The sequence below is a fragment of the Carassius gibelio genome, chromosome B8 (assembly GCF_023724105.1).
Source record: "Carassius gibelio isolate Cgi1373 ecotype wild population from Czech Republic chromosome B8, carGib1.2-hapl.c, whole genome shotgun sequence".
NCBI classification, from domain to species: Eukaryota; Metazoa; Chordata; class Actinopteri; order Cypriniformes; family Cyprinidae; genus Carassius; species Carassius gibelio.
In genome coordinates this window covers 22,441,588-22,468,451 of record NC_068403.1, presented here as the reverse complement: position 1 = coordinate 22,468,451, position 26,864 = coordinate 22,441,588, and the positions used below count along the sequence as shown (strand labels likewise).

General features: G+C 35.3%; 2 protein-coding genes across 2 annotated transcripts; one reads left to right on the top strand and one right to left on the bottom strand.

The window, feature by feature from the left end:
* Positions 1 to 1,452: 1,452 nt before the first annotated feature.
* Positions 1,453 to 4,916, bottom strand: timm17b (translocase of inner mitochondrial membrane 17 homolog B (yeast)). Its single transcript, XM_052562501.1, has 6 exons — positions 4,793 to 4,916; positions 4,036 to 4,135; positions 3,871 to 3,934; positions 3,613 to 3,741; positions 2,969 to 3,079; positions 1,453 to 2,440 (listed from the first exon to the last, which is right to left on the bottom strand). The coding sequence occupies exons 1-6, from the start codon at positions 4,816 to 4,818 to the stop codon at positions 2,361 to 2,363; spliced, it is 510 nt and encodes a 169-aa protein (XP_052418461.1). The 5' UTR covers positions 4,819 to 4,916; the 3' UTR covers positions 1,453 to 2,360.
* Positions 4,917 to 5,564: 648 nt separating this feature from the next.
* LOC127964222 (carnitine O-acetyltransferase) lies at positions 5,565 to 23,193 on the top strand. Its single transcript, XM_052564366.1, has 14 exons — positions 5,565 to 5,975; positions 6,776 to 7,054; positions 8,685 to 8,803; positions 10,360 to 10,413; positions 10,501 to 10,666; positions 11,149 to 11,323; positions 12,947 to 13,125; positions 13,223 to 13,323; positions 14,117 to 14,236; positions 14,344 to 14,466; positions 15,105 to 15,240; positions 15,340 to 15,402; positions 15,574 to 15,711; positions 20,213 to 23,193. The coding sequence occupies exons 1-14, from the start codon at positions 5,949 to 5,951 to the stop codon at positions 20,423 to 20,425; spliced, it is 1,893 nt and encodes a 630-aa protein (XP_052420326.1). The 5' UTR covers positions 5,565 to 5,948; the 3' UTR covers positions 20,426 to 23,193.
* Positions 23,194 to 26,864: the final 3,671 nt, after the last annotated feature.

Below are 26,864 nucleotides of genomic sequence, written 5' to 3'. Positions count from 1 at the left end.
ACAAAACAACAAGCAATCTATTCCCTTTTAATTCAGGGTGTCCCACTCTAGCTGAATGTCCAATTTAGCTGAATGCTTTCAGGTAAATTGGGACAGTAACAAAAGTAACAATATTAAAAAAATGGAATGAAGAAACATTTGCATCATTGGATAAAATTCAATGATCACATGAACGCAGGTTATACAAATTTATATTGTAGATTGAATTACTGTTTGTATTAGAAATTAAACTATTTTAATAGACTTAAACTACAAACCCGATTCCAAAAAAAGTGGGGACACTGTACAAATTGTGAATAAATACAGAATGCAATGATATGGAGTTTCCAAATGTCAATATTTTATTCAGAATACAACATACAGTAGATGACATTTCAAATGTTTAAACTGAGAAAATGTATCATTTTAACGGAAAAATAAGTTGATTTTAAATTTCATGGCATCAACACATCTCAAAAATGTTGGGACAAGGACATGTTTACCACTGTGTGGCATCCCCTCTTCTTTTTATAACAGTCTCCAAATGTCTGGGGACTGAGGAGACAAGTTGCTCAAGTTTATGAATGTTGTCCCATTCTTGTCTAATACAGGCTTCTAGTTGCTCAACTGTCTTAGGTCTTCTTTGTCACATCTTCCTCTTTATGATGCACCAAATGTTTTCTATCGGTAAAAGATTTGGACTGCAGACTGGCCATTTCAGTACCCGGTTTCTTCTTCTACGCAGCCATGATGTTGTAATTGATGCAGTATGTGGCCTGGCATTGTCATGTTGGAAAATGCAAGGTCTTCCCTGAAAGAGACGATGTCTGGATGGGAGAATATGTTGTTCTAGAACTTGGATATACCTTTCAGCATTGAAAGAGATTGCATGAGTGGTTGAAGACATTTTTTTTTTTTAATGCAGATACAATTTTGTCAGTTCAGAAGCATTTATTATAAGGATTTATTAATTTAAATTTGAACATTTTAGCCTTTTAAACTGTTTTTAAGTGAACTGTTGTGATTTAATTCTAGTAAGCAATCATTTGTAGAACTGAAACTACAAATAAGTACCTAGAATTTTTACTTCACTGTTTTATTTCTTTATTGAAACCATAAGTTTGAAAATATATGCATTTCAGAAAAATCTAAATGGTGGAAAAATGTGGTTAACAGAATCAGATTAAAGATTCTTGTAGGCCATGACTCAAGGGTTTACAGGAGAATTTTGACTCCAGCTCTAAAGTTTCCAAAGTTATTACTGGTAAATTAAATGCAAACATAGTGTGTGGTGGTGCCTGAATAATGAGGAGATTGGAAAGTATTCCACCAAGTTTTGGGCTTCCACAACTTACAGTATCTCACTTCCATACATTTTTAGTGCAGAAAAAAAAAGCAATACAAATACAATAGGTTTCCAGCTCCATTATTAACATCTTATAACATCTCTAAAACAATATACATCTAAGCATCAACCATTAAATACTTTATTGAGACAGGTTACTTGTATACTTTTACATACATATCCTCTTTTTGTCTCTATATTGTTCCAAAAATAAATAATCCATCAAAAAAACAAAAAACAAAACTACATGACATTACACAAAGATAGTGATAAAGGGAGTATGGGGAAAAAAATCAGTGTCAAACAGGAGAGACTGAAAATATGGAGAGAATGAATGACTCAAATTTACTTTGGTAGAGGAACATTAAAGTTGAATATAATCTTTAACAATGGTGTCTCTCCTGACTGCACATTATTTTAGAGATAAATTTATTTGATTTTTTTCTCAGTAAAAACGGAAGACAGGCTATGTAGCGTGAATGAAAAAGAGACAAAGTCTATGAAAGATCTCAGTTAAAATAACTCAAAAAGAACTAAAGCAAAATTTAAAATAGATCACTGGTGTATCAACAGTCAGGTTCAGCTCATATATTAGATTAAGAAAAACTTTATATAATGTGCTGCAGCTTTGCATCAATGTTTTCATAACACTGCATCAGTGATGTAAAAATCAAAATCAAATTTTGTTTATGTGTAAAAGTGTAGAAGTGTCTCTGCACGGTCTAGTTAGCTACATATACAGTATTTTTTTATTAGTATGTTCAAACAGGCCAGTATGAAAAAAAATGTAGATTGAGTTCTGCCTCAGTATGCTTGGTGAAAATCTTTCCCCTTTTAACATGACAAAATACATTCATACATAATACAAATGGCATACTGCTTGCCCCTGAGTGGCCATCTAATAGAGGATGAGAGGTTCAGGAGGATCCCCCTGTCTAAGAAGGGGACTGTAAACTATGATAAGGGTCCTAAACTTCTAACAATCCTCTTTTTTTTCACAGTCTATGATATTACAGTTACCCCTGCAACAGTGATTTTACTGATACTGTCCATATCCGCGTGTCTCTTGGCCTTCTTTTGGGGGAAGCTGACTCGGGTCCTCCACAAAAGGACTCGCTGTAGAGGAAGAGAAGATGCAGATAGTGAAGGTCTCTAAAGCAGCTTCAACAAAACAAAGTGCAAAACAAAACTAAAGGAAATACAATTACTTGTCTTTAAAAGTTTTGGTGCAATATACTTACAAAGTATATCAAAAATAGTCTTAAACCTATACATTTGTACTAATTCATTTGCTTGGTTTAAGCCACATTGTATATTTTTGGGGGGATTTTGGTAAACTGTCATGCTGTGATAATTAGTTTCCTTGTTTTATGTAAACTGTGGCCACATTGTACTAGTTAATTCAAGGCCACAATCTATTTTTTCTTCTTCATGTCATGCATGGATAGTTCACCTAATATTAAAACATCTTTTAATATTGTTTGAAACCTAATACATTTCCTTTTTGTCAAAGAAAATTGGAATGAGTTTTACACACTTTTTCCCCAAAAAATAAAATGTAAATTAATTACATTTTTGTGCAAACAGTTCCTATCAAGTTAATCAATTCTCTAAATCATCCAAACCATGACAAGTGTAACTCACGATTCTGAAACTGCTGTGCTGTGTATCTTGTAAGAAGTATCCCAATTCCCTCGATTAGGGCAAGAAGGATCCCCCCCATCATTGCAGAGCCCACCATGGCTAGCGGACCACCTGAAAAACAAACAAAGCTCATAATTCATGCATTTTCAGTCTGCAAAACCATGATCCAATTGTAATTCGAAGACCAAAGATTAATGCTGCATATACAAATACATAATACTACATATCATAAGGTTATTATTTCCAGTCGGTTGTTATATCTCCAGTGTCTACATTCTGGTCCCAATTTGTAGTCTGGACAAGTCAATGCTACAAAAGTTGCCAAAAGTCAGCCTGCAGACTTTCAGAAGCTTTCAGAAATCATAAGTTTTACTTTTTTTTAGAACATGCTGATTGTGGAACACATACTGTTTACATATTTCATGCTAGTCCATTAGCAATGAGGAACATGTTTCTGCTTGAGTTTATTGTGAAAGTCGTGTGTAATCCTCAGTCGATGCCCAGTTTTTCTCTGTAACATTTTACAAAGTCGAAAAGATACATGCATGAAATCTGTTAAAAGCTGTGTTGTGTATTCCAGCCTTATTGTCTAACATTATTAAATTATACTGATAAAAGAACAATGACTATCGTGCTTAACGTACTGCGAGCAGCCAGTATGGCTCCAGTCATGGCTCCACTGGTGACGGAGTTCCAGGGGTCTTCTTTACCCCGCAAACGCACCAGACCACAGTCTATGGTGGAAAAGAGCCCACCCCATACAGCAAAACTACCTGCAGGAATAAACAGAGCCATGCCACAATTGATAGTAAATCACTGATATACAAAATGCTGAAACTGTTCATAAACAACAGTTTTATACAAAATGATAAACAAACACAAAAATGATTCTGCAACATCACCTCCAATTTGGGGTGCTCGTACTCTCACAGCATTAGCGCTCCCCCTAAGCCTGTGTCGAACACCCTGTAGTTACAGAGCATTTATGATTAGTAAATGTATAGGAATGTGTATTAGTAATAGTAATATATAAGCTCAGTTGTTTTGTTGGTGACAGGGAAGCTTACCACAGGTGCGTTTCGAAAGCCTTTAACAGACTGGAACACCCCTCCTCCAATGGCCCCCATGGTAAAAGCACCGCCACAGTCATCAACTATCCTCCATGGACTAACAACACATATATGAAATTAAAGAGCTATATGTTTAAGATATTATCCCTATAGCCTACTTTTCATATTTGATGCTTTACCTTCTAAGGCCTCTAAATGATAAACAAAACTGGTTGTACACAATTATGTATAATGTATATTATATACATTATTATGTAAAATGTATATTATATTCCTCTTTATTTGTATATATGCCATATAAACCATGTATCAAATATGATACAAAACATAAAACACATTTGCAAACACTTTTGAAGATTTTCTTTTATATTTTGTTTAATTGTTAAATTAAATTTTCTATTGAAAAACAAAAACGTATTATTATGTCATAAGTCAAGCTTTACTGGGATAAATCTTTTAAAAATGGTAACTTGATAGTAAACAATGAGTTAAAGCTGTAAGTGAAGTAACACAGCGAGTTTGTTATGCCCCTTCACTTCTGAGCACTGAAGCGAGAAGAGATAGATCCTACGTGATAACATGTTTATCAAACACTGTGTAAACTGTGACAGCTGCTACTTTAGTGAATGACAGCGGAGAAATACATCGACATCAACACGAAAGCAAACGAGAACACGGTGCTTCAAACAGCGACTGTTTCGTATCATGAGCTGAAGCGCGGAACTGTCAGAAGTGAAGAGAGCTGGTACTTTACCACGGTTCACGGGCATATTCCTCCATGATGACCTGCTGACGTCAGAGCGCTTACGCAGTTTGTCCGTGACAGGCTCCGGTTCAGTTCACGGTTAAGTTGTTTTATTTTACTTATTTATTTATTTATTTATTTTATTTTTGATGCAGCCTTTAGAACAACGAACATACAAGGGCAATAACACAAATTACATAAAAATAGATATAATAATAAAAAAGAAAATTTTTAAAAAAGTATAAAATTTCCATAAGTACAATAGTTACAAATAATTCAAATAATCGATTTAAATCTTTAAAATAATTTAGTTTTTTTTTCTTTGTTATTTTTCGTTTATTTTAATGTATACGGGTAGTGACTTCTTTCTATTATAAAATGAGTAAAATTAGTTGTTGTTGTTTTTTTTACACTTCCCATTTACATTTGTGGATGAAACATTTCCATAAATAATGAGTAAAATCATAATATACCAAAATTTGAAGATTCAGGATCGGAAATCACGAAGAGCCCAGTGACGTGAATCACAAACCAATACCAGTCTTATATTATACTGTAATATTAAAATACTACATGTTTTTGTTAAATATAAATTGTTATTTATACAGACATTCAGACATAATACAATAAAAAAAACACATTATAAAATTTAAAACAAAATTCCACATAAAAGCATACCCTTTAGTGTTCCTGGCCAATCAAAATAGGTACATTAAATGATAATGTAATAATTTCATAGATTGGCGATAACTAACGTAATGCGTTGACAGTCGCTCAGCGATGACGTTGCTAGCCGACAGATGGCAATGTTTATTTGTTTTATTTGCTCCGTTGGACCACCCTATTTTAACTGATTGACAACGATAAATAAATGACTTAGATATATAAGTTATCGTTGCATGTTACAATTTTATATAAATATCGTGTAGCTATAAATTATGTTTTCTTTATTTATTTTTTACAGTGCAAGTCATTCAGGGCCAAAATATTCTAGTAACTGTTCGCTGTAATTATCAATGTTTTCCGAGCGAGGGCGAGGGCGAGGGTGTACGACCCGTGTTGTAACTTGTCAAGAAAGTTTCGGTCGCCCTTGCAGCGCATAATGTCGGGGAGATCCTGCTCTTCAGCTGTCCGTTGATCGTCCGCGGGTTATTTAGATGAAATCATGCTGTGCGTCCTGACCAGAACTGCAGTAAGTGATCATTATCATAATGCATAATGTACATACTCAGTGACTTCAACAGTTAATTGAACGCCTGCCAAGTTAAATGCACCAATAGTAGCCGTAACGCCCCATGAATAGCTTTTGATGTGCTGCTCGTTTATTATTCTGAATTGCTAACTGATCTGAAACATTGTATGCATTCGTTGTGCATCATTTCGTCTGCTGTTACAATCGAGTTATGTTGAGATGACCCACTTAAAGACTGCAACAGACGGGTGTCAGTGCATGCACTTCGAAACGAGACAGATCACCGATCGATATTCACCGTGTTGTGTCTGTTCAAACAGGTTTAGTTAGCTTCATGCTTTTAGTTCGTCGAGAAAGATCAGATTTTAGAAACCCAGCAGAATGAAGCCTTAAATGTGTCGCTACAGTGTTAGAAGAAAAAAAAAACAGATTTTTATTGAGTGACTGTTTTATTTACTAGCCTATTTAACTGATTTTCGGGTGAATTTGTTTTAACTTTATAATAGGATATTTAAATATACAACACACAGTATACCCAAATCGAAGGAATTATATACAATATACTATAGTAAATTGAACAGTAACTCGTGTGGATGACCCTGACCTTGAAGAATATAAATAAAATATTTAAATATATAATAAAAGAATAACTAGCTTTTTAGTATTATGTATAATTATAATAATGATATTTTATATTTATTTTTTTAAAAAAACGTTTCATTCCTAGTTACCCGATCTGGTAGACTATTATATTCCATGTCCTATAATGAAATGTTTTTAATTGTTCTCTGTATTCGTAGACCAGGGCGGGGCTGGTGAAGCCCTGCCGTCGGCTCAGTCCACTGCCGGTGGTGCAGGTGTCGGAGCGGCCGCTGGTCCATCAGGAGAGTCTCCCGAAGCTGCCGGTTCCGCCGCTGAAGCAGACGTGCGCGCGCTATCTGGCCTCGCTCGAGCCGCTGATCAGCGAGGAGGAGATGACGCACTCGCGCGAGCTGATGGACGACTTCCTGCGGCCCGGCGGCGTCGGAGAGAGACTGCAGAAGAGCCTCGAGCGCCGGGCGCGCAAAACCGACAACTGGGTGCGTGGGTGTGTGCCATAATAACCTCCTGAGAACCAGAAAAAAAGCTTTGTGTATTTAATAGTTTTTCATGTCATTACATTGTTTAGAGCATGAGAAAAAAAGGAAAAAATTAAAAAAATGATATTTTATTATTATGTTACGGTATGTCCTCTGTAGAAGAGACCAGGACTAAATAAATAAAAATGACATAAACATGAAACGGGCAAAAATAACGGTATTATTATTATTATTATTATTATTTTTTTTTTTATCGCCAATCAATTTTTAGGTTTCAAGTAATTTTTGTTGTACCAAACTTTGTATAAGGATGATTCTCAACTTTGTTATAGAAGATGATTTGATAACAAAATTATTTGATACCATGTTGCTTTATGGAATATGTGCGTAAAAACCCCATAAACTGGTTTTCCCCATTAAACACTATCGTATACACTGTATCTAATTTGCATATTAATGTGCTGTTTGGAAAGCCAGTTGAAAAAAGAAGCGTAATTATTGGCCAGATTTTCATAATATCTTATTTTTTCATACTTTTTTATTTTCATGTTCAATTCAATTGTCTTTAGTCCAAGTGTCCTCTACAGTATGAAATTATGTCCTGTTTCATAACAGGAAGTCATATTTTTATTTGAAACCCCATTATATTTTCATGAGACATTGATTTATGATTTGAAAATTAATCATATTTAAATTAAAATTACAAAACGTGATCATATTTCCACAAGGATGTACATTAATCACTCAATTAATGTCAGCCATCTTTAAAGACCAAGGAGAAGGAGTGTCACGGTGACACATCCAAACATCTGGTATCTCTGTACAGGACGTCCAGACTGTGACATTTAAGATAAGACACTAAAATACAATGTCCACTACAGAGGCAAAAACTAAGGAGCGTAAATAATTATAACTCTATTTCATCACTTATTTTTAATAATTAACTAATAATGACTTACTTTTATGGTATCTTAAATACTTTAGAATTATATTTTAATAACACTCATAAAGTGTTATTTTAGAGTATTTTAATACTCACTTCCTAATAGATATATCACGGAAACAAACAAGTGTGTCGAGAAATCGCATAAACACAACTAAAATCTGTAAACAGCAAATGAAAAAAGGAAATATGTCTGCACATGCGCATGCTGTCAATTATTTTGCATGTTATGTTGCTGATATGTACTTTTACTGCATTAAGTTTAATATAAAATATTATTTAACACTTAATTACTTAAAAAATATAGTAATTTCTTACTTTAACTCAAGTAATTCAAAGTTTTACTTGAGTACAAAATAGTAAATTATTATTTTTTTGAATATTAGAAAGTATTAAGGGGAAAAAAACCCAACAACTTTTATTTATGAAATGTAGTGCAGTACAAAGTATGACATTATGCTTTGGAATGAAGTGAAGTAGAATTTTCCAAAGAAAAACACTCTGATAAACTACAGATAATTTTAATTGTACTTGAGCAAAGTAAAAATACTTCACTATTGTCCACCTCTGACCAATTCAAAGTTATTTTAACTATTTTTAAGTATCCAGTACTTTTATTTTGCATGTGTATTAAACTTTTTACTACTCCAAATGTTCCAATGACTCCCCCCACATTGTATGATGCAGCTCTCTGACTGGTGGATGCAGTCGGCCTACCTGGACTCTCGAATGCCTGTGGCGATGTACACCAGCCCTGGGGTCGTTTTACCCAAAATGCACTTCCAAGACCGTCAGGGACAAATGAGGTGGGTGACAATGGTTACTTTTATTTTTGGCAATGAGACGTCACTGAGCAAATTTAAGTATTGCAGACAATACGTATATTTGTAACAATTTAAACACATTTTAAATACACTACAGTTGTATATAAAATAGAAAATATACAGCGCCTTTGCGCTATGTGCATCCCGAGTTTGAATCCTGACTCAAAGACCTTTCCTAATCCCACTCTGAATCTCTCTCCGACTTTAGTTCCTGTCAGTTCACACCTGTCCTATCGTAATATAGGTGAACATGCCTAAAATAAATCTTTAAAAAAAAAAGGTAATTGTGAGATATGAAGTAAGAATTGCAAGATATAAAGTGAGATTTGCGAGAAAAGGTTATTGTGAGTTAATATCTAGCAATTCAGACTTATTTTCTGGAAAATCCATAATTGTGAGATAAAAAGTCGCAATAACAGTGGTGGAAGCAAACATAATCTTATCGATCCCAAACTTTTGAACAACATTGTAATTTTATCATTTATCTGATTCTTGAGTCCAAAGTGACTATTAGGACACTTATCACAAGGACAGTCCCACTTGACATTAGGCAATGGGTTTAAGAGTCATTGCTCAAGAGCAAAGTGTTGCTAGTTCATGATCGCTCTAGATTCAAACCCCATGATGGTCATCAGCCCAGAGCATGACTACACATATTTGGCCTGGCCAAAAAGAAAAAAAAGGTTGCCATTTGGATTTAAATAAGCTAATATTGAAGAGTTTATGATTAGATGATTATTGCAGTGAGATGTTCCTGGCAGCAATTCTTTTAACCATAACTGATGCAGTGCACAGCTTTTCATTTTTCAAACAAATGTGTTGGAAGGTGCACACATGTCCATATTCCAGGATGACAATGCCAAGATTGGAGCCAAATTGAAACAACTGTTTGCAAACATACAACATGCCAGAAACATATTAATAACTGCAATAATGATTCAATCCTAGAATCTTAAGTATTTGCTTAATTAGAATCCAGACAGAAAGGTAGTAAATGTGTGTGGTTATATTATTTGCAAAGCAAAGAGTATTGAAAGATTTCCAAACACATCTTCAGATTTGCGGGTTTTAAGTTTCACATCGACCTTTACGCAGTGTTCTTGCTTTGCTTGGCTATTTCTGGCGTATGTGCTACTCATCATGGCATTACACTGTTTTCTCAAAGGGACCTGCACTTCAGATTCAGCCCTGTTCCTTTAATAGATTTGCCCTTATAGGTGGACAAACAACAACACCTATAGTGACATTTTCTATCTAGACAGATACACTAACAGTATCTTTAATACATATGGTAGTATAAGCTTATAGAAAACTACCATGAGAATATCACATGTGTTGTGTGGTGCTTGTATGTTTACATAACTGTGTTGTTCTCTGCTACTCGATATCTATAGTCTGCCCTTTTTCAGCCACAGGTCAACAGTATTTTTAACACTGACAGTCCTTAGTATGAATGAAAACTACAGTTATATAAAATGACACATTGAGAAATCTTTTTGACCTGTGTGCCTATTTTTCCCAACTTTCTCTGATTATAGGTTTGCTTCTAAACTTATTGCTGGGGTTTTGGATTTTAAAAGCATGATTGATAGGTGAGTTATTTTATTATTTTCCTAAGCAATTGTAAAGCGTACAGTTGTATTGGTTTGTTTTAATGGACGTTCTTTCCTGTGGCATAGTGAAACATTGCCTGTGGAATATCTGGGGGGCAAGCCTTTGTGCATGGACCAGTATTACCAGGTGCTGACTTCCTGTCGGATCCCTGGACCCAAGAGAGACACTGTGGTGAACTACGCTATCGGAAAGACCCCTCCTTCCCACATCACAGTGGTCCACAACTTTCAGGTGCTTCTTGTAATAATATTTCGCAATATTACTGTTTTACTGTATTATTTTTAGCATAAGAGGCTTTCAGAAAATTACAAAAATCACATGACTCCAAAATTTGGAATTGAATTGTTTATATATTTTTGTTCGAGCTTTGAGATTTGACCATTTATTCGGTTTGAATCTGTAAGACTTGGGTGAATAACTAGAAGAATAGCAAAGGACAGTGAGCAGTAAAACTATTTGCACTGCAAACCAGTGCATTTGTAATTACAAAAATCCATTAAAATAATACCAGTTTGCAATATAAAGCAGCATAACAACTGTTTTGTATTCGCACCAGCTCTTAAAAATAAGGTGGATATATTTGAGCTTTGGGTTTGTTGCTTTCGTATTTGCCAGTGACTTTGAAGTTGATTTTGTTATGATGTGATACGCAGTGAGATAAAATTTAGAAAGATGAATGTATATAAATATCTGTTTCTCTCTGTATTCCTCAGTTCTTTATTCTGGATGTGTACAACAGCGATGGTTCACCACTGACTGTAGATCAGATCTGTGTTCAGCTGGAGAAGATCTGGAACACTTCCCTTCAGACTAATAAAGAGCCGGTTGGGATCCTGACCTCCAACCACCGTAACACCTGGGGCAAGGCCTACAACAACCTTATCAAGGGTAAGCTGATTGAAAAATTGTATGCTGTGCTTTTGATCAATTATCAGTCAAACTAGGCAGAAGACTCATGTTTCTTAGACCTTGTTCAGACCGATTCAGTTAATTATTTGTGTCTGATTGAAATTTGATTTAAATGATTTCAAACCACTTATGATTGTAATTTGTAATGCTTTTGAATTCTGATTCATGAGATTTATTTGAGATACAGTGGGTAAATATGATCAGATTCCAATTGGATATGTGCACAAATCGGATTTGGACTGACAGTCTGAACAAGGGTTTATTGATTTTCCTTACAAACTTGTGTACTTTATCAGAATACAAACAAATACATTTGTATTACTATTTATACTGTTAACTGGCAACATCCTGCTAGCAATTGGGGCTATTTTTATTGCCTTTTTTTCCCATCTCATATTTAAGTTGTGTTTTATCATTTGAAAGCTTAAACACTCTCAGTTCATCCTGTGAAAACCATTTTGAAATAGGACATTTCGTTATCATTAAAATGGTACACTAAAATTCATCCTTTTACCAGGCTCCTCCACGTATAAAGGAAATATCTGAGTTCATATGTGACCCTGGACCACAAAACTTGTAATTTTTAACAGTAATTTTTTCTGATCATCATAAGCTTTCCATTGATGTATGGTTTATTAGGATCGGACAACATTTGGGTGAGATACACCTATATGAAAATCTGGAATATGGGTGCAAAAGAATATTTAGAAAATCACCTTTAAATTTGTTCTTAGCAAAGCATATTACAAATCAAAAGTTAAGTTTTGATATATTTACAATGGGAAATTTACAAAATATCTCCATGGAACATCATATTTACTTAATATCTTAATGATTTCTGGCATAAAAGAAAAATCGATCATTTTGACCCACACAATGTTTTTTTTTTTTTGTGCTATTGCTACAAATATACCCCAGTGACTTTAGACTGCTTTTGTGGTCCAGGGTCGCATATTTGATTAATATGTTTGAGAGAAATAATAATATGACAGAAATTTATACATTAGTATGGAAACTCGCACATGGCATGCAGGGAAAAATTAGTAGGCTAAATCGTGTGCACTATTAACTTTCCCTCGATTTATAAATTGTGTGCACGATGTACTAAAAATGTACTTTGTTTTTTTTCTTCTTTCATGTCATGTACAGGGCTCTGTAAATTTGTGACAGGAAAATTCAATTGGGTGTCACCAGGCGGCTATTTTTGGAATATTACCTAAACAGTTTCTCAAAGGAACCTCACTTTTTGAGATGTCAACTTCAAATTTGAAACATATGTGAGACATATGGCTTTTATTTTATAGCAATTTTAAATTCCAAAATATAATACATTTTATATAAATATATTTTTCCCAGAAACTTAATGTGACATTTATTTAAATACGTTTGAACGTACTATTTAACATATTATATCATATTGTGTAATTGCATATATTCAAAATGTGAAAAAGGATTGTGAAACTATGCATAACTTGCGAACCCCGTTTAATTTTTCCCACTCTAGAGCTCACATAAATTAATAAGTACTGGGCATTGTGTTGGTGGACATGATGCTTATTTTCCTGTGCATGCCTGTGTCACTCATCTTTACTATTGTTCCAGACAAGACAAATAAGGAGTCAGTGAGGGCAATCCAGAAGAGCATCTTCACAGTGTGTCTTGATGCACCAATGCCACGCGTGTCAGATGAGATGTACCATAACAAGGTGGCCGCTCAAATGCTCCATGGTGGAGGCAGTCGCTGGAACAGTGGGAACCGCTGGTTCGACAAAACACTGCAGGTTACTGTCATGCATGTATGATCATTAAATCCAGTGTATGTTCAAAGGGTAGATAGGAATCCAGATATATAAAGGTATTCTTTTCTTCATCCCACAGTTCATAGTTGGAGAGGACGGATCCTGTGGACTCACCTATGAACATGCTCCGGCTGAGGGCCCTCCCATTGTTTTCCTGGTGGATCATGTTGTTGACTATATGTAAGGATATGACATTTTATTCTTAATGAGATTTTAAAAGGAATTTTCAGGAAAAGAAAAAGTGCACTAAAATTCTAAGTTTGGGATTGGTAAGATTTTTAAATATTTTTTCTCTTATGCTCGTCAAGGTTGAATTTATTTGATTAAAAATACAGTAAATCATTAATATTGTGAAATATGATTACAATCCAAAATTATTGTTTTCTATGTTAATATAATTTAAAATGTATTTTATTTCTGTGATCAAAGCTGAATTTTTGCATCATCATTACTTCAGTCTTCAGTGTCACATGATCTTTCAGAAATTATTTATATATGTTAATTTGCTGCTCAATAAACATTTCTCAATATTATCAGTGTTGAAACCAGTTGTGTTGATTAATATTTTTGTTTAAGCACTGATAATTTTATTTTTTTAAGAATTCTTTGATAGCCAGAAGGTTCAAAAGAACCGCGTTTATTTGAAATATACATTCTTGGTAACATTTCAGATGTCTTCACTGTAAATGTTTGATAAATTACATTTTTGCATCAAAAAAAATACTCTTCAGCCAATTTTTTTTTTTTAAGATTAATTTTAGAGGAGTGTTGTGAGACGTTAAACTTAATCTAAATAATAAAAAGCCACAATTAAAATACCAAATATCAACCACCACCAAATAAAATAAAAATAAAATATGATCCGGATATAATGTGCTACCATTCATAAATGTGAATAGTTGTTACTTTTTTGTGAAAGTATTTTTGTACAGAAACGTTGTAGATAATATGTTATGCAACATGTTTGTAACAGGAAGAGATCTGAGATGGTACGAACTCCCATGATTCCACTTCCTATGCCACAAAAACTTCGATTCAACATCACACCAGAAATCAAGAAGGACATTGAGAAAGCCAAACAAAACATGAACATGTGAGCACATATCAAACTGTTATAATGGTGTTTAAATCAATGTTCACCTGTAATAAATGAATATTATTGTAAGGTACATCTGTAATCCTCTTATGTCCTCTGTCTAGAATGGTGCATGAGCTGGACGTCCGAGTGCTCAACTTCACACACTATGGAAGAAAATTCCCAAAGTCTCATAAAATGAGTCCTGATGCATTCATCCAAATGGCTCTGCAGTTGGCATACTATAGGTGAGTCTCTGCCTCTAAAATCCCTAGTTTTTCAGTTAGCATTTTTTCACATCCCAATGGGTTCTCTCACTTAATTTCCTAGGTTGCATGCATCCCATTTATCCCACATTTCTTCTTGTCAGCATCTTTAAAAGGTCAAGTATGTAATTTTTTTTTTACGTTAAAATACTTTCTTCTGATTGAGTTTCATCTGAAGAGTGATGTCAGTAACCCATTTGTTGGTTGAGTTCCTCAAAGAGTATAAACACTGTAGCTCTGATTGTTTGAGAAACCCAAAAAGTCTACTTCTGGCTCAACCAGTGATGTGAATCTGGGGCCACTACTGGCGTATAAATTACATACTTAGCCTTTAAAACATAACATAACATGATCAAAGATGATACGAATTGCAGCTTTTACTAAAACTACTAATGTTATTACCAACTTTTAAATTTTTTTTCCCAAAGTAGAAAAGTTGCATGTGGATTAAAAAATATCTGTAAGAAGGAAACTAAACTAAATTAAAGTGCGGGATGGTATGGTTTTTTTTTTTTTTGTGTCATTGTGCTTTTCAGTACTCAAAGAATGCTAACTGACAAGAAATGCAAGGTGTTTATTATGCACTTCATATAAGATGATTCGTCTTGTTCCTGTGTTAGGATGTATCAGACCTGCTGTCCGACCTACGAAAGCGCCTCCTTACGCATGTTTAGATTGGGCAGAACTGAAGCCATTCGATCCACCACCACAGAATCGCTCCAGTTCACAAAAGCCATGGATGATCCATCAATACATGTACAAGTTTACATTTTAGTAGCATTCTCTGTTGAGAAAGTTTGTTGAGTACTTTTACATGTTATTTATATCTGCTTTGTTTCAATTTCACATTTGCAGAATAGTGAGAAAGCAGCACTGCTCGAAAAGGCCATCAAAGTCCACAGAGAACACACACACATGGTGAGCATCATCTGGTCTTAATATAATTACACGTTTGGCATGTTACCAAGAAATCTCAATAAATACGATAAAAATTACGTTTTTATTTTATTGCATTGCATTGATGCTGTTACAATTCTGCCATTCTTATTGCCTCCTACTGATCTCAGTTTTTGTTTCATTTGTAACCAGGCCATCCATGGGCAGGGTATAGAGAGGCACATGCTGGGTCTAAAGATGATGGCCATTGAGGATCTGACCTCTTTACCTGAGATCTTCATGGACACGTCGTTCGCTGTATCTACACATTTTAATCTCTACACAAGTCAGGTCTGTAAACTCAGATCCACACCACCATCTAAATACAGTATTCACTTATGTTCTGGACACATTATGACAATCTATACACTATATCTTAATTATTTATGGAAATTAGCCTGAATTTATTCATGCCAATGCCACTTTAAGTGGAAATTTAATCTGCTTTTTGAAAACTATCAACTTTTTCAATATAATTAAAGTGAGTGGGAACTGGATTTGCCATGTCCAAAAAGCATAATAAAGTAGCCATTTACATTAACTTACATTGATTGTCAAAGTTACTTTCTCTAAAAACAGTTGTGATAGTTTGTGTAGTTGTTCTACAAGACCACAATTTAACAAGCTTGTTTTGTATTTTTACTACTGTACCTTTAAGATGTCTATATGTAAATGAGCTCTGTTATTATTAACTAATCTCTTTGCATGTGAAATGAGTTGCGGTGCTTTCTATCATTTTGTGGGTTTGCTTTACATTGTGTCAGGTTCACAAAACAAATGCTCAAATGGTTTATGTTGAAGTAATGAGATAAGGGACCTTGCTACAAATAGACTTAAGCTGCTTGTAATATTGAGATCCTTCAGAAGGGTTATCGTGTACTAGAATAAGTGCTAACCCTCAGTCCATAATAGCACAATGCTGGCTTGAATCCCAAAATATACAGGTGCATCTAAAAAATGTCAATATTGTGTAAAAGTTTGAGTTTTTTTTTTTTGTTACTTATTTCAAAAGTGAAACTTTTATATAATCTAGATTCATTACATGTGAAATAAAACATTTTTAAAAGATTTTTTGTTTTCATTTGAATGATTAGAGCTTACAGCTCATGAAAGTAAAAAATATGGTATTTCAAAATGTTATAATATTTACATTTGAGTTTCATTAAATGACAATTCCTTCAGTGTAAATTCCAGGTATCTCTTGTTCTTTGAAACCACAATAGCCGTGTTTCCACTGTCGGGGCAGTGCTAGCCAGGGCTTAAAACGGGCCAGGCGGGTCTAATAGCCTCGGGCCAGCAGCACAAGAGGCCAGAATAACACAGCATCTCCACAGTCAGGGCCTGAAGCTCAGCTGTGCTCCACTAAAACACGCCCTTTATACACCTCTCATGAATAACGTCACTCACGAAACCCCTTAATTTCACCAACAAAGAGAAGTTATCTGAAAACTAAGAAATAAGTCACTGGAAAATGTGAGATCACACACGAACATGATAAAAACAGCCGTTTGATGGCATGCTTTGTTAAATATTCAAATTCAAAAGTATCAATGTTAAACTATAGAATAAGTGATACATTGATCATAATGAATTAATTTATCAGGACTCAAAATTAATCACACAGAAATAAATGTATTTCTATTTTATTTATTTTTAACGCTTATGAAAATAGCCTGCTTATTCAGTTGAGTCTGTTTCTGTTTATTTATAGTCACAGTAGCCTATACGTCACATTTAGAATGAATGATAATATCTCTATTTTTATAAAAGCTCCCGGACAAATATCATTAATATATTTTTATGACATACGCTACATGGATCTAAACTCTCGAGATGAGACTTATGACAAATAAATGTTAGTAAATAAATACACAGCTGTGATAGAGACTAAGAAGCTGACGTCTGATTTCTCCAAGCGGTCATATTATGTTTACTGTGGTAACGTTAATGTTTAGCGTGCATAGTCTTTTACATTGCTTATAAATATTTCTGCCTTGTACGGTGATTATAATCCAGTTATAATCAAGTTATTTCAAACATTCGCTGATGACTGAAATTGAGTTTTGAGCTCAACTTATTTTTAAAAGTCTTTAATACTGGTGTTAAAGCTGTTATCTTTCTGAAATGATCCGCGCTGACGCTCTCTAGACTCTAAACCCCGCCTTTGTTCATAACCCCTCCTCTAGCCCCAGCTGGCCCGCTTTAGCCTAAGGTTTTAGTCGGGCCAAAAAACCCAGGCCGTTGGCCCCAAGGAAGCCCCGACGAGGCACGATCAAGCATCGGAAGTGACAGTGGAAACGCAACTGGCCCTGGTACGCACTAGCACACCCGCTTTAAGCTCGACAGTGGAAACGCGGCTACTGACACCCTCCACAAAGAGGATTAGTCACAGGAGGTCATCACTGAAAAGGGTGGCTGTTAACAGATTGCTTTATCAAAGCATTTTAAATGCAAAGTTGACTGGAAGGAAGAAATTGGGTTGGAAAAGGTGCACAAGCAACAGGGATGACCACAAGCTTGATACTTCTGTCAAGCAAAGCTAATTCAAACACTGCACAAGGAGTGGACTTGTCACATTGCCCTAATCAGGGAAACACAGGTGCAGGGAAGGACTAATTAACGGGGACACTGAACACATAGGGAGGGAAACACATACAAAACATGAAACAGAGTCTGACAGGACTAAAGCTAGAGTCAGTGCATCAAGACTCAGCATGCTCAGACATTTTCAGGAAAAGAGCTACCAAGCTTCTTCTGAAACAGAAACAATGTCAGAAGCATCTTACCTGGACTAAGGAGAAAAAGAGCTGGACTGGTGCTCAGTGGTCCAAAGTCCACTCTTCAGATAAAATTAAATTTTGCATTTCATTTGGAAATCAAGGTCTGGAGTCTGGAAGAAGACTGGAGAGGGACAGAATCCAAAGTCCAGTGTGAAGTTTCAGTGATGATTTGGGTGGCGTGACATCTGCTGCGGTTGCTCCATTTTGTTTTGTCAAGTCCAAAGTCAATGCAGCCATCTATCAGGAGATTTTGGAGCTTTATGGAGATGCTGATTTCCTTTCCAAGCAGGACTTCGCACCTGCCCACACCTTCCAAAGTGGTTTGCTGACCATGATATTATTGTGCTTGATTGACAGCCAACATGCCTGACCTGAACCCTTTATGGAACCTATGGGATATTTTCAAGAGAAAGATGAGAAACAGTCGATCCGAGCTGAAGACTCAGTAGTGCCTCAGCAGTGACACAGGCTGATCGCTTCCATGCCATTCCTCACTGATGCTGGAGTTTGTGCTAAAGGAGCCCCGACCAACTATTGAGTGCATAAATTAACACACTTTCAAGAACTTGAGCTTTTCTGCTTTGCAAATCCTTGTTTTGATTGATTTTAGGAAATATTCAAAAAATTTGAGATACAGCATTTTTTACTTTGATGAGCTGTAAACTCTAATCAACAAAATTAAAATAAAAAACGTTGTGTTTTAAAATGTCTTACATGTAATGAATCTAGACTAGAATATATTCTAGTTCTAGTTCAACTTTTTGAAACAAGTTACATGTTTTTTGAGATGCACCTAGATATAGTAGTACCTTCTTCTGGTGTATCTACTCTGTTCCCTTTGTAGATACTGAATAGGCATTGATAATGAGGTTTGTCCTGGTGGTTGTGGTTTTGTTAGAGTCTAAATGGCACTTCAAACATGGTACTTTTTTTTTTGCGTCTAATTTAACACCCATCTGGAGACTCTTGAGTAACAGTGTCTCACTGTCATGTAATACCTTGCGAGTTATTCTGCCTTGCTGATGCCCTTTGATATAGTTCTACAAATACATGAATATTCCCATAAAGTTTGCAGTAAATACTTCCCAGGGGACATCTGTTATATGCTGCAACAGCTTTCAGCTCCAGTTAAAAAAAGGATTGTTTTGGAACTGTGCTCACAACTGTATTGGTATTAGCGGTGTTGCAATACACCAATGATATTTATGATGATGTTTAAAAAGTAAAATATTGATATAATTTTAATTCTACACATACAGTAATACCATCTGTTTGATATTCCGACATGGTAGATGGTGGTACTGCACCTTAACACTGTTTCCCACATGAAAGTCCAAACATAAGTTTGGGAGGAGCCTAATCATTGTCTCCTGTCAATCATTATTACGAGCATATATAAGCAGCAGTCTTAACAATTCCAGAAACAATTTTTTCATCATCCCTCTGCCTTCCCATTTTCTTCTTCTGTTTACCATTATCTATCAAGGCTAAATAGGCAGGTAAACTAGTGAACCATCATAAAATGGAAAAAATTCAGTGTGGCACCGTTACAACTTCTGGTGTGATTCTGATCATTCATTTGACTCTACACTATCCCATGAGGCCATGGGAGAAGATTTATGATGCAAATAATGCTGGTATTGTAGATCAATGACAAGATGACTAATATAATACATCCTGACTACATTAATTTTACACACATTCATACAGTAATATATCAGTCACAAAGTAATTGCTTATTCAAACGAAGTAGTTTGTGATTTTAGACAGCCAGTGTAGCTACTATGCTGCACAAAATCATGCTAAAGGAGATGATAAATAATCTGCAGACTAAAAAGTTAGCTAGAAAGGTTTTTTTGGATTCCAAAACAAAATAAATGTAATGATGAATTTGCTAACGTTGTTTAGGTGTACTGTCTCTTTAAGAGTTTGAATGCTGTGCAAATCTATCTGCTGTTGTTATGAAATTCAGAATTTTCATGTAAGCTCTGGTTGTGTTTTTTGTTTTTCAGGTTGGATCAAAGACAGACTGCGTTATGTGTTTCGGACCCATGGTTCCTGATGGTTACGGTATCTGCTACAACCCCATGGATGACCATATCAACTTCGCAGTTACTGCCTTCAACAGCTGCGAGGAAACAAATGCCACGAAACTGTCACAGTTTCTAGAAGACTCGCTTCTGGACATGAAGACTCTTCTGGAGCAGGTCTCTAAGACCCAGTGAGTGATGGCAAAAGATACTCTCACAGAAGCCCTGAAACACTTTCAGACTGGAAGCTTTCAGTGTCATTAACCTGACACGTTGATAATATTGGTATTCCATATCTTAAAGGTGACGTGTGTGATTTTTCTTTTCATTATACAGGAATATAGGTAACTAAGAACACCATTCTTATGTTGATTCCCTTGAAAGTGTAAACATAGTGACTAGGGCTGTCACTTTTAGTTCGAAAATCGATTGCACAATCGATCGGACCAACCAAAAAAAGTTTCGAAAATATTTGGTCGATTTTAACCAAATATGTAAACTATTAATTTTAAAATAATTAAACAATTAAAAAATATAGATGTAACAAAACTCAAAACCAAAAAGAAATTAAAGAATTCCAAAAGTGCAGTATGCGTTGCAAAAGCTAGACAAGAAAATACCAGCAATTTTACGCTCCTTTAAGACCCAGTGACGTCGAAAGCGACCTCTTATGCTGCGTTCACACCAAACGTGAATAGAGCGTCTGGCGTCTGGCGAAATGATTTTAATGTTAAGGCAATGTAAAGACGTGTTTATGCGCATCTGGAGGTCTCGTGACGTGGTAGAGGCGAATTCGCCTCATTCGCGCAACTAGTTGCAGGAGATTCTGTGTTATGAAAAGGACCATTTCAAGCTGACAGCGACCGGCTTTTGTGGTGGAAAATTGGCCACCTTGCGCAGCTGTACCCGAGTGTCCCTGGGACATCACTGTGGTCGGAGCGCATCTTCTCACCAGCTGTACATATAGTGAATAAAAATAATAAAAAACGCTCTGCTCTGGACCCCGAAAATGTTGATCCTGTTTTCCTGTCCAATAAATTTGTAATGTCCCTAGCCTTTTTGCGCGTTTCCTGCCTGCCTAGAACATGGCCTGTTCTCAAGTCTCAGTTGTTTGAAATGGATTGAATCATTATTTAAAATAATCTTGGAGATTTTTGAACTGCCTAAATCATAAATGCAGCCGGGTTGAAGCCTGCAGTGATGTTTTTCTTTTGTTATGGCAGTCGTCCCCTCTGCACATATATTTTTTCGAGAATGTTGCACTCCTGTTGCTGTTTGTTATTCTACCAGAAACTTCATGCCAATAAATAAGAAATATTACTGACTTGTGCCTTTCCAGCGCTCTCTTTACGTTCATCCGTTATTTGAAGTTGAAAAAGGAAACGTCTTTTTTTTAGACATGGAAAATCGATTTTTACAATCGATTTAATGAACACTCATGTCTTAAAAATAAGAAAAAAAGTGGCAGCCCTAATATTGATTTTAAAACTTTGATTTGTTTGTTTGAGCAACCTGACAAGCCTGACACAGTGACACCGACCCAGTAGTGGGAGTTTGAGGCTTAACTCTCAGAAAACCCGTTTGGAAACGGTCATTATTTTACACTTCAGCTTTCAGTGAAGTGATGATGGGTTAAGAGGCTGCTACAAACGTAAAAAAGGACAGCCAAAAACAAACTCATTCTGTTTTTAATTTTAGTTTCAACTGTAAAAATGGTAAATGTGAGAAGACTCTTGATATTATTCAGTGCCATATCATGTTAAACTGAAGTATACAGTTTTTTACGCATATGCTAGGGTATGTGTACAGTGACATTATTTTTGGCTTCGGCACAGTTCGTTCATACTGTACAAGGGCAGTCCAATTATTTGTGCACTAATTAAAGGGATACTCCACCGTGTTTTCATATTAAACTATGTTTTTCCCTTAACTAAGACGAGTTGATACATACTTGCGGTGACACTTTGAAAGCACTTAGCTTAGCCCATTCATTCAATATGGGCCAAGCAGAGAAGCTACTAAACACCTCCACTTTTTCCCTAAACGCCGGTGAGAGGATTTTTCACGAGTGAAGATATTACTGCGCCAAGACGAAGTGCTTACAAGCACTTGCCATGGTATTCCGCCATACAATATAGTTATCCATTTTACACGCTTAGAAAAGCGCAATGTTTTGTCTTGTGTTACCGTCCTAGGTCGAGTTACACTACGCGAGTAACTGTATTTAAATAGGGAAAACGTGGAGGTGTTTGGTAGCTTCTCTGCTTGGCCCATATTGAATGAATGGGCTAAGCTACGTGCTTTCAAAGTGTCACCGCGCAACAAAGCGATTGATTGCACGCACTGAGACGAGAGAGGTATGTATCAACTCGTCTTAGGTAAGGGAAAAACATAGTTTAATATGAAACCACGGTGGAGTATCCCTTTAAAAGCGGATTAAAACATACTCAAAACTCACGTTTAAATGAGTAAAAAGACATTTTTATAATTTATAACTTTTGGAGAGAAATAGCACAGATACTGGACAAGGATTAATGTTTCTAGTGATGAGCGACTGTGTTCTCGCATATGATCACTTTCAAAGTCTGTCTGTCTGTTCGCTAATATACGCATAAAAATTATTGAAGTATTATAAGTATATAAAGTATTATAAAGTATTTATATAAAACTTAGTAGTTTCACAAATGATATAGTAGGATGTTTATGCTCAACTTAGAGCCATATGGACATTTTCTAAATCAGTTAAATATCAGAAAAAAATATTATGATTGTTATTTATTTTGTGCTGATAGATTAGCAGTAGACTTGACACACATTGTCAGTTTACATAGATTAACTCATTCTCATTACAATAAATACAAAGCACTTGTACATAAAACAGTTAAAAAGTGTTTTTAAGGGACATGAAAAAAACATTGTGATTATATTATACACATGTTAATAAATCCTATCTTCAGTTCTGATTCTGTTGTGCTAAACTGGCTAGATTTGAATTAGGGTGATTTTTTAAGGAGCTCTTTTACAGACTACACTGGTTGCTCTTCAGAAGGGTTAATGTATGAATACAGTACTTTGCCCTGAACATGCCCTTGACTTGCTGGTACTCCCCATGGAATTCCACTTCAGCCCTGCTTCCTGAGGAGCTCCACAGGAAGAGCCGAGTCCCTCTGAAGACGGTCGTCTTTAAGGCATCCACATCACGAATCTGGGTAAGCAAAACAAAACATTAGAGAATCACAGCATAAACAACATGTTTTTGTTCAACCCATGGGGCATCATTTACAGCCACAATGTGTTCCAAACTTAGTGCTTACTGTACACGACTGCTTATTTTTACTAGACGCTAACTGAATGTCTATCTAATGTCAATGACTCAAAAAACACAGCCTGCTATTGGTGGCCTTTTATTGATTAGTCTTAAAACGTTTGCTGTTATTATGTTTTGTGAATGTAGACTGCTTGAGTTTCATTTAGTTCAAACCCTCATAAATGTTGATTACAGATAGCATGATTACATAGCTTTCTCTATCAGACAAAATGAGTAAAAATGAGCCTTTAGAAAATCACTTTAGAACGACACATTTATCAACAGTGACTTCCCAGTATGAATGTGGAGTGTCTTTATATAAAGGATGGATCAACAGTGACTTGCCAGTATGAATGTGGAGTTTGTTTCGGTGTTGTTGAGCACAGAAAGCGCTCTGATCTGAATCCTGAAAGCAGGTGTAGCATCGATGAACAGCTCTGAGTGTTAGAGGCGATGGCTGCGCTCTTGATTGGATTCTCAATGAGTCCAGACGGAGAGAACAGCTGAACGTCACAGTCTTAGAGGAAGAGACATGCTGTGTTACATCCTTTCAGATTATTTCACTTTGCCTAATTGCACCTTATAATAAAAAAAAAATTTTTTTTTTTCTTTTCTTTTTTTTTTTTTTTTTGCTCACTTTATTTTTTGTCAAAACCATATGACTGACTTTGTCCTTTTGAACAACTTTTGTTGTATGTAAAAGCAATTTGGAGATTCTGCGAGATCAAAAGATATTTTCAGTGTGTGTTTTTTTTTTGTGCTCACCAAGGTGAATTTATTTGATCAAAAATAAAGTAAAAACAGTAATATTGTGAAATATTATTATAATTTAAAATAACATTTCTAATTTAATGTTTTGTAATTTATTTCTGTGATGCAAAGCTGAATTTTCAGCATCATACTCAAGTCTTCAGAGTCACATGATCCTTCAGAAATCATAATATTATGCTGATTTGATGCTCAATTATTCTTACATTTTATCTGTCAATTTTATTCAGTCCTTGCTGAATAAAGGTATTACTTTCTTTCAAAAAAAATGTTTACTATCCTCATACTTTTGAAGGGTACTATATCTCGTGTTACACAACAAAGAAAGTCAGGCTTACTAATGATTACTAAATTAAATGATGAATTTTTCCTTTACAATTAATTCTATATTAAATTTGATGAATATATGTCGGTGGGAGACATATAAGCCTCAAAAAAGTTTTTATTTTTTAATTCAAATATTAGGCATAAAAAATATTGAGTTGTGTTGTACTGACTCTTGCATTCCCAAAGTATATATGGTCTTTTAGATTTTGTATTTGAAATTGGATTTATTCACCAATTTGTTGCATTCGTGCCTAAAATTGTCATATGGTGTCACATAAAAGTTATTCTATATAAAATGAAAATGGAATATACTCTGCCTAAGTAACTAATTTCAACATAAATGGTTATCATTACTATCTTAAGATTAAACATTTATGTTGTGCAGATTCATTAGATTTTGTATTGTTTTTCTAAATCATCATGCAAAGTAAGTCATCTCTTCTCAGCCTTTCCAGATATTTTAGATTAAATATGTTAAACCCGGTTATAAATCTATGAAAATGCTTGTGACTCTTGCTGATACTATTTCTCTTTTGTTACACTGACTTTTTTATGATTTATAATTAAGAAAGTATTTTTCCTGGCACAATTCTGAATGTCACACCAAATTATATAGTGTCACGCTATATGATGAACAGCGCCACTCCACATTTGTCAACGCAAAAAACTGTATTTTATTTGCATTCAATAAATTCAATTCAGTTAACATTAATAAGACAAAAAAAACAAAAACATACTAACATTGTCTTAAAACTTTTAAATGATAAGAAACTCAGAAATATGAGTAAATCAAACGCCATCTAATTTCAATAACATTCAACATGAATAATTTAAAATTAGAGGAGAGTGTGTGTTGTAACAACAATTCTAATTGTTCAACAATAAAAAAACGAATCAATTTATGATTAGTTGAATGTTTTAGATTGCAAAATTCATAGATATTAGTAAAAAAACTTTTTTAATTAGTATCATTTCCCTATGAATTATATAATGAGTCTTGAGACCTCCTCTCTCCTTGCATGGTCAGCATTGCGTCTTTCCCTGTATTTTTTTTTTTTTTTTTGTCCTCTCTTTACCTGAGATTTCTGCCTGACAGACAAAACATTGCATCTTTTAATAGACAAAGCATTGCAAATATGGTAAAACATGGTTAAATTAAGTATAAAATTGAAAATAAATACATTAATTGTACCATCTGAATGTCTCAACAGAAATCGAGACTCATCAGACAAGGCAACATTTTTCCAGTCTTCAACTGTCCAATTTTGGTGAGCTCGTGCAAATTTTAGCCTCTTTTTCCTATTTGTAGTGGAGATGAGTGGTACCCGGGGGGGGGGGGGGGGGGGGGTCTTCTGCTGTTGTAGGCCATCCGCCTCAAGGTTGCTCAAAGTTGCTCTTCTATCAGCTTGAATCAGTCGGCCCATTTTCCTCTGACCTCTAGCATTAACAAGGCATTTTCACCCACGGGACTGCCACATACTGGATGTTTTTCACTTTTCACACCATTCTTTGTAAACCCTAGAAATGGTTGTGCGTGGAAATCCCAGTAATTGAGCAGATTGTGAAATAATCAGACCGGCCCGTCTGGCACCAACAACCATGCCACGCTCAAAATTGCTTAAATCACCTTTCTTTCCCATTCTGACATTCAGTTTGGAGTTCAGGAGATAGTCTTGACCAGGACCACACCCATAAGTACATTGAAGCAACTGCCTTGTGATTGGTTGATTAGATAACTTGCATTAATGAGAAATTGAACAGGTGTACCTAATAATCCTTTGGGTGAGTGTAGATTGTTTACAAGTGTCAAAGGCTTCTATATCTGGTGAATCATTATCATTGAAAAGGGACTCTCTGTGCCATGTCAAATCACGGTCAGTTCAATCTGAAGGAGTTACAAGAAGATGCTCCTTCTTGTTTCCCAATCAGTGTTTTCTGTGACAAAGCAAAATCCAAGTTCAAGGGCAAGACTGAAGAGCTTACAAAGTTTCAAAGTTGGAAACACAAGTAACAAGCCTGGAAAGTTATTGAACCTAGGACACAAAGAAAGAGGCTCTTTATCGCAAGGTGCAGGGCAAGGACCTTTTTGCAATGGAAGCTAAGTATTATCCATCATCCAGAAACAACTTCAACACAGAGTACCAAACCCATGAGCGAGGAAGTGAGAGAGTAGAAAAGGCAGCAGACAACACTGACAGCCTGCAGGCCCAGAAGATAGCAGCACATAACAAG